Source organism: Scleropages formosus, chromosome 22 (genome assembly GCF_900964775.1).
Source record: "Scleropages formosus chromosome 22, fSclFor1.1, whole genome shotgun sequence".
NCBI classification, from domain to species: domain Eukaryota; kingdom Metazoa; phylum Chordata; class Actinopteri; order Osteoglossiformes; family Osteoglossidae; genus Scleropages; species Scleropages formosus.
Genome location: NC_041827.1, coordinates 20090269 through 20101536, shown reverse-complemented (window position 1 = coordinate 20101536; position 11268 = coordinate 20090269). Strand labels below are relative to the sequence as shown.

Here is an 11268-nt window from a genome sequence, read left to right as displayed (position 1 = left end):
CACAGAATTTCAGCTGAAAATAAGGAAATGTTTGTGTTATTAAAACAGTATCCATTGTGACATTGGGTTAAAGGCACTTTGTTACAAACAGCCATCTGGTTCCAATGTATATGAAAGACTGAATTAGTGGCCTGGAGACACATCATACCTGACACTCATGTTTAAATCATGAATTCTGAACATTTAATTACCCAGCTAATTATGAATGATTATGCTGCTCTCATTTTTACAGTCATTGAGAGTGGTTTCAGATGGCATGATTACTGGGTTGCAAATGACTAATTTGGTTTGGAGTCACTCTGGTTCACTTTAAATGTCGGTGTTTTGAATCCTCGGTAGTGTGAGCTGTGCCACTTTGGCTCTAAACTCCCAAAACGATCTTAAAATGCTCTTCCCTACGGTATCGCTTGCTGCAGATCATAACTAACTCGCTGCTTCGTCTTTGTACGATGTTCTGCATCTGGTGCTTCTCTGCTCTTTAACGTTTGTAGATTTTCTCTCTTCCGAAGCCTTCCGTTGTCATTTTCGAGCGTCGGCCTCTGCGTGTCGTCGACACGGAGCCGGTTGCCAGCGCCGCGGCTTTGGCGCTCGAGGGGTCTTGCGTCGTCATGCCTCCTCGCTGTTGATTCTGCGAAAAGCCTTTGTGATGCTGTCCTTGCCGTGGCGACGCCGCGTTGCCTAGAAACGCGTCTCGGGAAGCGCGCCATGCCCGCTGCTCCGCTCCACGGTGCGCGGAGGCCGCTACGGGCCCGGTTTCCCAACGCGACCTGCGGCCGCCGTAGCGACGGGACTGGGCTGGACTTCGCCGGAGGCATTTGTAAAACGGAAGATAAAATAACTGGGAAATTTCATGTATGACACACAGTCTGTTCTTAATTCAAAGTGTTGTGTTTTGAATATGTTTTTTGTGATTTTACATTTGTTCATTTAGCAGACAATCTTCTCTAAAGCAACTCATTTATAAAGCAGAGTAATTTGTTTTACTGTATTAATTGAGGTTAAGTACCTTGATCAAAGGCCCTGCAGCAGCAGAAGGGATTTGATCCCGGGTTCTTTGCTCTGACCCCCTAACTCACCTCTTCCATTCAAAGGGGGGAGCTGTGGGCCCCTGTTAGCATAGGGGCTAGAGCTGCTGCACTGGGAGCCACAGGTTACTGGTTTGAATCCCATCCGCACCTATGATGCTACATATGCTCTGCAGCAAGGTCCTAACTCTGAATTGCTCCAGTAAGAATTACCCAGCTGTATAAATGGGTAATTGTAGGCATCTTAACATCATTATAAGTTGCTTTGGTCTGGAGGAAAGTATCAGCGAAATGTAAATATAACATACATACAAGCCAATATTAGTTTAACCTTTTTAAATTAGTTTTATAACCAGTATTTTTCTTATTATTACTTACAAAGGGCTGAGATTATGTACTTAACTATAATTAAACCGACAAACAGGAGCACGACGGTCAGGCGGAGCAACTGAGCGCGCCCACGCTCCGTGACGTCACCGACGCCATATTGAAAGCTCGAGTTTTTTTTTTTTTTTTTTTTTTTTTTTTTTTTTTTTTTTAAATGTTGTGTGTATTTTTTGGGGGGGGGCTAAATTCCGGCACCGAGGCTGAAGTCGACGGTCGCCTGCTGCCTGGTCGCTGCCGGACTGCGGGGACTCGCCGACGGAAAGCAGCGCCGCCATGGAGCCCGCCGCCGTTCTCGAGGCCGTGCGAGGTGAGAAGGCTCGCGCGCGGTGGCCGCGGCTCTGAGGCGAATCGCCCGGGAAGCGGCTGAAGTGAAGTTGAGCGCGGCAGCGTCAGTGTTTCTTCTTCTTCTTGCTCCCTGCTCTAACAAGTGAAGTGTAGCTTAACGAGCGCCGGATACCGCAGTGTCCACATACATACACGTATAAAACATGCTAAATTTCAAATGGCAGATAATTATACTACCTGGAATAGATTACAACAAGAATCCTTCTCTGACTGACTCTGCTACTCGGCGTCGGCTAACTAGTTAAAGTACATTTCAATAAAGACAACTACCGCGTATCCTCGTGTGTGTGTGTGTGTGTGTGTGTGTGTGTGTGTGTGTGTATATATATATATATATATATATATATATATATACACACACACACACGCGCGCGCGCGCACACTAAACATTTAAACCAGCGACGTGCCGCGTGTGACAGATTATAGTTACTACCCACGAGTAACTGTGTTGTCGTACTACTACTAGCACTTGTTGTGTAACCACAACCGACTGTGTGGCTAATCTCGGCTAATAGATAAAATATTTTTATATAACTTATTAAGTAAGGTGTGCTTGACATGATATTGTAATATCCCAAATTTTATGGACAGTAGTACATGCCACACTAGTTGTCTGTCAGTATTTAGTTAGCCGTGACTAGTCTGAGGTACTGGACTGACTAGTTGTAACCCAGCTGGAGAGGTAAAGAGCTAGTTAACAGGTAAAGTGTCTACCTGCCGTCTGCCTAACAGGCTGGCTGCTTTACCCTGACCGGCTTGAAAGTGGTGGTGAACGTGGTAAAGTTGGAGGCTGTGTGGAGTAAATGTGGCCTAGCTGGCTGGCTGGTTCACACCACTTGTCTTAAGTTGACACACACACACGTTTGAGCTGTGTTATCATGTTTCAACTGATCACTTGAAGAAAAATGCATCTTCAGAGAAATGAATAAATGTAAATGGGACAGCTGGTAGTGTAGTGATTAGAGTTGTTGCCTTTGGACCCACAGGTCACGGGTTCAATCCTCACCTCCCACTGTAGTACCCTTGAGTAAGGTACTTACCCTACTATTACTCTAGTAAAATTACCCAGATGTAAAAATGGGTAAATAATTGTAGGGAGACCAACATGGTAAGTTGCTTTGGAGACAAGTATCAGGTAAATGTATGTCATGTCACTATTTCACTTAATCAAAGCAGCGTTTTGGCTTCCTTTTCCTCAGTTCGTCGGTCGCTGTTGCTCATCGTCAGCCGAAATTATTTTGTGTTGCCTCAGATTTTGAGAAGAAAGGGAAGAGAGAAGTGTGTCCCATTCTGGACCAGTTTCTGTGCCACATCGCCAGGACCGGAGACACCATGTGAGTGCAGCTTCACAGGCCATCTTTACTTTGAAAACATCTATCCCACCTACAGCCTCAACATCTGACACTTGCTGTACAGGTGTTGGTAAATTTATTAGCAATTTTTTACTTGCTTTATTAACAAGTTCTTGCTAAACAGACACTTCAATCCTGTATTTTTAAATGCAGCCTCACCTGGATTCTCTGCCTTCCAAAAATAACACCTACACCTGTAGTATGTAGAAGCTTAAAGTGCTGTATTATGCGCTGAAAGAAACAGTTCTTGAGCGTGCATTGTTGATGAACGAATCTCTTCAAACTCCCCGTAATCGTCACAGCAGGTGACCTAGTGTTACGGCTCTTGCCTTACAGTCTGAAGGTTCCTGGTTTGAATCCCCACTCCTACTGTAGTACCCTTTATCAGTGTACTTATCCTAAATTGATACACTAAGGTTATCTTGCTGTGTAAGTGGCTAAGTCATTGTGAAGTCGATTAATTTTGTAAGTTTCTTTGAATAAGGGCAGAGCCGACTCTGTCATTCCACCTATGGGTGAGTTACGCTTACAGGAGAACGAAATTTCGCTTCTCTTTGGGCCTCCCTGGCACATAGAACATACAATGCAGTGTGTTACAAACAACACGAGTGCAAATACGGGACGGTACAGTACACAAGCCAGAGTCTGGTGACTAATATACATAATATATTTATTTATTTATTTATTTATTTATTTATTCATTCGTACACACACTGTCTGAAACCGCTTGTCCCAAGCGGGGTCACGGCGATCCAGAGCCTACCCGGCAACACAGGGCACAAGGCTGTAGGGGGAGGCGACACACCCAGGATGGGACGCCAGTCCGTCGCAAGGCACCCCAGACCCGCCAGAGACCAAACCCACCGTGCCCCCGCACCCCTCCCCAATGACAATATACTAATACTAAAAAAGATTTATAGACCTATAATATACAACACAAAAAAGAAAACTATTCAGGAGATGTAATTTACTCTGTGCAGGAGGTATTTACACTAGAGACAGTGTACACATCATATACACATCACGTGTGCTAGAGACAGTACCGTGAGCTGTAGGAGCAGCAATAAAATAAAAATATGGCGACAGTGTAAGTAAAGGTCTGTTAAGTTCCACCATCTAAAATCAACATACTTATATGGGATTCATGCAGAGATACAGCAACCTTTACCTTTTAAATGGTAGTTTTCCCTTTATTTATATTTTGCTGCTGCTAATGCAGCTGACTAACTGCCTCTTTAATGCTTATTTGCTTTGTTCTGGTCCTTTCTGCCCACATCATACAACATGGAACTTATGCTTGCTTCCTCATGCGTGCTCCACAGAATTAAAGGTTCTCTGGATTTTCTTTTTGTTTTCTCGGAAGGGGAACTTGTGTGGGACTAGACTGGTAGTCACTATGTTGTCTTGCATCCTACCCTTGAATCAGGTCATTTTGCACCATGTGATTTCGTATCAGTAAGGAAAACTTTGGCCTTTGTGTATGAGCAGTTTCCTGCAGTGTTAAACTGCACACATTCTCTGATATCAAACTGCTTTTAATCTGACAACCATTCAAGTAGTTTAGAAAATCTCTTGAACAATATGAGTACATATATATATATTTTTAAATTAATCCTTTGCTTTTCATTCTTTTAAAAAACAGCCTGGCACACTACCCTCAACTATTTAGTTACTGCAAGTGTCTGACCTCCCGATTCTCACTGGACTACATAAGATCTTAGTCAAGATTGAAATTTTACTCTACTGTATGTCTAAGGCAAACCTTTCATGATATGGTTTCCTAGGTATTGTTTGAAGCATAGATGTTGGTGTTAAGAACAACCAGTTGGGAAATTAAGAGTGAATATAACTGTTTTCCTCCTTCTAAAACATAATGGTGACTGAGTTATAGTATTCACTTTTTGTATGAAGAAAAAGTATACAATTTTAATGTACATTTGAACTACTTTAATTAAAGAAGTTATAATATTGCCTTTCCAAAGAAGTTTTACTTATGGGCTTTCAGGGCAAACCTGATTTGACATTATGTAACATGCACAGTACATCTTATTCTTTGCCATATGTACATTTCATTAAACTCTTCTCCTTTCTTTCTAGCTTTAATGTTAATAATGTAAGTGAAGGTTGTTGCATCTCTACATGAATCCCATATGAGTATGTTGATTTTAGACAGTGGAACTTAACTGACTGGGTTTTTTTTTTTGATAAGCCCAAAATACAAATTATGCAGTTCATTGCAATTATTTTCAGATGTCTGCTCATTGTTTTTGTCTTACACTTGTGAATGCAGGACTGTAAATGACCTTTGTCTTTGCTGAACCTCTCGCCCTTTTCAGGATTCAGTGGTCACAGTTTAAAAGTTACTTCCTCTACAAACTGGAAAAAGTGATGGATGACTTTCAGGCCTCTGCTCCAGAGCCACGCAGGCCTGTGAATCTGAATGTGGACTGCATACCATTTGAGGAAATGAAGGAGAGGATACTGAAGATAGCGAATGGGTACACTGGGTAAGCAGAGCATGAAATGCAGAACAGATTTAATTAAAACTTATGAAAAGTGACCTGTACACATCTGTGGAGAATGTAGAATCTGCTCAGGGTGAGCCAGATTCAAACGCACAGCCTGGTCCTATGAAGCACTGGCACAAACTGCTGCACCACCCTGCTGCTTAGAACTGGAAAAGTAGTTTTTAACAGTAGGCACAGTGATGATTTACCTTGACACAATAGCACCATCTGCTGAAGGGGAGAGGTACTTAATCTCCACCCATCGTAAAGAGTTTTACAGTGATACTGTGTGAACATGAGCCTTGGAGATGTTGCCTGGTTTCGTTTGTTTCGGCTTTTGTTGAATTCCTAATACGTTCTTCCTTGCCCAAGGATCCCTTTTACTATCCAGCGTCTGTGTGAGTTGCTCACGGAGCCCAAGAGGAATTACAGTGGAACAGATAAGTTCCTCCGGGGTTTGGAGAAGGTCAGCATTGCAGCAGATAAGCAGTGCCTGTAGTTTACTCACGTTAGGTCCACATAAGAGTATTTAACTCGGGTCAGCTGCAGGCAGATGCTGAGCAGTTTGAAACAGCACATCTTTGCTTTCTGATAAGCAAAAACTTTATGCTTGCTTTATAGATTTTCTTTTTTGAAAATGTAATCAGGACAAAGTGCAGTGAGAGGGGAAAAAGCCTAGATGTGCAGATGTTCTGGACTAAATTATTCTCTTTCTTTCAGAATGTGATGGTGGTCAGCTATATTTATCCCAGTTCTGAGTAAGTGAATCATACTACATATGTGTTCGAAGTGCTTTTGAATTAACGTACAATGCAATCATATGCTTCTGTAATAAGGGTTTCTAAATGGATATTTTGTGTCAGACTTTCAGCAAAGATACAGGGTTTCACAACATTTGTGACTTGCGAACAAATTTGTGAATTGCAGTGGTTTTCTCCTGCTCAGTTGGGAGTTTTACCCAAGGAAATCAAAATTAGACTCATTGTCATGCGCATCTGTGTAGCTTTCCACTGGCATACTAATCATTTAAATTAACCAAAAACAAAGCAGGAATTCAGAGTTTTCAGTTGATTTATTCCAAGAAATAGACTAAATATTAAAATTCTGAGAAGGTGCATTGGCTATTGTGATTGTCTATTGCTTTAAGCAATAAATATTTTTACTCTGAAATACATAAATTATATGGTTAATAGAATCTAAATAAGAAGCAAAAATGAAGATATATTTTTTCCATTTTATTGGGAAAACATTGGTAGTACTTGCTTGGAATTTTACGCACACACGCACTTTCGGAACCGCTTGTCCCATACGGGGTCACGGGGAACCGGAGCCTACCCGGCAACACAGGGCGTAAGGCCAGGGGGGGAGGACACACCCAGGACGGGACGCTAGTCCGTCGCAAGGCTTGGAATTTTAATTTTAACAAATTAACTGATTATAGAAAGCAGTTAAATACTGAAGTCCTACAAATGTTTTCTTTTTCCGTATATGAGATCTTCATTCAGACTTCTTCATTTGAACGTTAGGAAGATTTTTTTGACCATAGTGCGTATTGTCCAAATTGAAATCCTAGCAAATTACTGTTAAAATGCAAGCCCTATGCCAGTTTGTTTTACCTCTTGAAATATGATTGAATTTTGTAAGGTCTTGGTCATTTCTTGTAAATTAATGGGACTTTCAGAAATTGGATATTTTAATGATTGTAAAGATCTAGTTCTAAATGCATTTTCAGTCCATTAATGTAGTTCTTTCACGTAGAATTCCACAAACACAATCTGTGTCTGCATGACTGCTCTATTAGTCTTGAATATCCTTACATTTCGATTGGTTTAAGAGTGTCAAAAGTGCTGTTTACTCCCAAACAGATCCATAAGAAGGTTTTCAAATCGTAGTGCTATCCTACCTGTATAGATCTTTTTACACTATGACTCTATTTTAACTAGCATTCTGCAGCAGTTGCTGTGCGTCACATTATAAGCCTGAGCTTCTTCCTTTAAATTCGACAGAAGTCCTGTTCTTTTCCCAGGATTACATCACCTTTGAAGACATTCCATTCAACTCCAAACAATTTCAACTCCATTCATTAAAAAGCCTTCCAGTGTAGCACCAACAATTGCATCCCATTCATGGTTACTGAGAAGGCTAATCATGCTTTTTTCTTTAGTGGTAGGCTTTAGGCCCTGCCTGCTCATTAACACAGGATAACTCCTGCAGAATTGGTTCACATGGATTGGTTTACATTTTTCACACGCAGACACACATTTCTCCAGGTCACAGACTTTGGAACTGCCAGCATCTGCACATTTATTTGTTTGAATTAACACAGAGTACATGCATTGGTAGCACAAATTTGTTGCAGAAGTTTGTAGTTTAATAGTTAAGTTTTTAACATAACTACACTGTATAGGGAGCCTGTCCTGAGTAATCATTATGATGTCCTTTTTACCATTTTATTACATTATTTTTGGTAAATATACTTGGCATAAACCAGCTTCAGGATGTGTTTGGAAATTTACAATCTTTTTTTTTCTGTAGAAAAAATGGCAGTGTGAGCAGGATGAATGGAGTCATGTTTCCTGGGAACTCGTCAGCTTTTTTAGAGAGGTGAGAAGAGTGAAGAAAAAGACATCAGGTCTGAAGACTGTAGTAAAATTTGTTTTTCAAAACTCTTTGCCTTTTATCTGTGTGTATATATCCCCAAATTTATGTACACCAGGCATTGTGAATACTTTGCCACTTCTCTAGTATTGGTGTGTTTTGGAAAATACTGCATGTGCACATTTGTCCTTATTTTTCTTTTCCCTAAGAAACGCGAACGGACCCGACACTCCCAGACCTCTCAATCGGCCCAAACTGACACTTTCCAGCTCGCTAGCAACGAACGGTGTCCCGGACAGCGCAGAAATCAAAGCGCTGAACACAGGCCTGGAGGTCAGCGAACCTCTCAGGTACTTGGCCGTTCTCACTTCTAGCTGCCCTGCTTAGGCTGTCATGTTGTCATCAGGAATATGTACCCACATTCTTAATCCTGCTTGTTTACTCCAGCAGTCCAAGGAACCTTGTATCAGAGTGGATTGTTATTCTCTCCTGTTTCAACAGCTCCTCACCCTGGGATGGGGGAGGTGGTGTTGGAAGCCCTGTGAAGAACAAGCACACTGAAGTGGAGGATGCCGCAGACACAGACAGCCATGAAGTGAAGAGGCTCAAGTTTGAAAGCGAGGAGGTGGATGAGAGCAAGGAGATGCACTGTCCTGCCCTTACTGAAAGCCTGTCTGAACTGGCAAAAGAGACCCAGTCATCTTCAAGTGCTCCGGGAGATGGAGGGGAGAGTGAAGAGAAGGGTGAAGCTGCAAGCTCTCTGATGTTGGAAGGGCAAGGTAATGTATGTTCTTATACAAGTGAATGAAGTAGTGTAGAGCTCTGACTGTGTTTCTGTAGCGCTATAGAATCATAGGTGCTGTTACCATTCTGAAGTTTTTGGTGCTGGAAAAAAAGCAAAAATATGAGCACTTATTCCTCTGCTTGGACAGTAATGGACAGGCATGTCTTGCAGCTCCTACTTTCCCACCAGGGTGTCTTTCTTAGCCCTGCTCCAATATGTTCTCCACAGGGCCTTCGAACACACAGAAAGGGTCCTCATTACCGAGCAGTGAGGAAGAGAAGGCTGAGAGACGGGCGTCTCCCTCACTTGAAGTGAGGTCTGAGAGTACCAGAGAAATGGACCAATCAGAGCCACAAGTCCAGCCCGTGAAGCCTCCTGTCTCTGTAAACGATGGGGGTGAGAGTGCCAATCTGGTCAGTAGTAGCAGCAGCAGTGTGGAGAGTGGCTCCAGGGAAGCTGCCTCCACTTCTTCCAGTGAGGGCACCATACAGGATGCATCCCTGCATGAGGAACCCATGGAGCAGGACTAAAACACTTCGTCCTTCATCACATAATTTATGGGTACAGTGTTCCTTTAGCGGGCAAAGAGCTTTCGCTTTGCGCATCCCAGTTTTCTGAGAATAACCGCATGTTTGAACCCCAAGCTCTGCATTCACATGGCTGCTGCTTTGTGTATATATTCTTTTTTATTGTAGGTTTCTCATCTTTGTTTTTCTTTCATGCGTATGATGCTTCTCTTAACCGTTTTGTCTGTCTGTCAGGTTGCTCACTGTCCTTTTCTCAGATCATTGTCTTAGTTACCTTGAATTTTTTCCAGAAAATTCAATTTTGCGAAGCTCACGGTTTTGTTTGCTGTTGCAGCTTTTTTTTTTTTTTTTTTTTGTCCGTCTGACTTCGTTTTTGTGCCAACTGTGCTTGCATGCAGTACGGAGAGGCTAAGAGTTAGGGTTGTCTTACAGAGCTGTGCATCCAGCACCCGACAAGGGTCAGGTCAGAAGACACTCTGGGAGTGTTTGAGGACCTGAGCACCCTTTCCCACAATCCCACTGTCCCACATTAGGAGCCCTGCATCAGGGAGTCCCCTACAGTAGCAGTGAACCCACTTCCCTTTTTCGCTCTCAACTTTGTTTGCATTCAGTTGTCAGTTTCACGAATGCTGCAGTTGTGGAGGGGAAGCTTTGGAGGCAACCAGACAGTGGGTGGAGGTGGATGCATATGGTTTGTTCCCACCCTCCCCCTCCAAAATACTGTTTTAATGTCGAGGTCTTGTCCTCTCAACTGATTTTGTTGTGTCATAGTTGTTTCACTGTTGACTTTGAAAGACTGATACAACTTAGTAACTGCCTTGTTTAAAGGTCACATACAAGGTGTTGAATTTAGATTGTATCAAACTACCACAGTTTATATTAACTTTTCAAAGGAGTTATCTATTTTTTGAAATGCTTTCTGGCAGCCAGTTCACTATGGAGCACCAGCTGAAAACATGCTCACTCATTAAATACCACGTTTTGCTGACAGATACCCAGAGCAATACTGGCTGCCACATTTGTACATGTTCCTGTGACTGTACTTTTTGATATGTAGAATTTTTACATTTCTGTAAAATAGATTTTGTAGATTGTATGTGATCACTGCCTTTGTGAAATGTTATATAATTATATGAAGTTGTGTAAGCTGAGTGGGCTTTCAATACAGTTCCTATAAAGCAATAAATGTTCACAAAAGTATGGTTATGTCTCATTTTTATGAAGAGAACTTTATTTCACTTGGATATTTGACAACAATAAAAAGCCTTTAAGTATTTCTTTGCTTCAGTATTTTGATATTCAGAGTAATCTGTTTTTCATCTGTCTGAAAATGTGTCCTTTTATGCAGATGTTAATTATAGCCCTGCAACTTAATGCATGAAAACAGGTTTTAGGAGAATTCAACTTTTTTTTTTTTTTTTCCGGTAGCTGATTTCTTGAGCAAATTTTACATGTCTTTTTTTTTTTTTGGCCCTAAAGTCATGTTTTCATTCTGATTGTAAGTAGCTGCTACTTTTCCATTTCCCCATTTATAGAAAATTTGACCTTAAGCTCTGACTTATGCAGTAAGTCAGTATTCTGTTGACTGATGCCTGAAGGTACTTTTTAAAAAAAAAAAAAAAAAAAAAAATCTTGACTCCTTACAACGGTTCATGGTCACATTTTCTAAAGATTAAAGAATATTTTCAACATTCCATTCTCAATGAGAAATGAAATGAATGCATCCGAAATATTTAACACACT

General features: G+C 41.5%; 1 protein-coding gene across 1 annotated transcript; it reads left to right on the top strand.

Moving 5' to 3' along the window:
• The first annotated feature begins 1568 nt into the window (after window positions 1-1568).
• Window positions 1569-10717, top strand: ppp4r2b (protein phosphatase 4, regulatory subunit 2b). The gene is made up of 9 exons (XM_029247637.1): window positions 1569-1719; window positions 3010-3091; window positions 5446-5616; window positions 5989-6082; window positions 6337-6374; window positions 8152-8220; window positions 8424-8564; window positions 8716-8993; window positions 9227-10717. Exons 1-9 carry the CDS (start codon window positions 1686-1688, stop codon window positions 9526-9528), a joined length of 1209 nt encoding a protein of 402 aa, XP_029103470.1. The 5' UTR covers window positions 1569-1685; the 3' UTR covers window positions 9529-10717.
• Window positions 10718-11268: the final 551 nt, after the last annotated feature.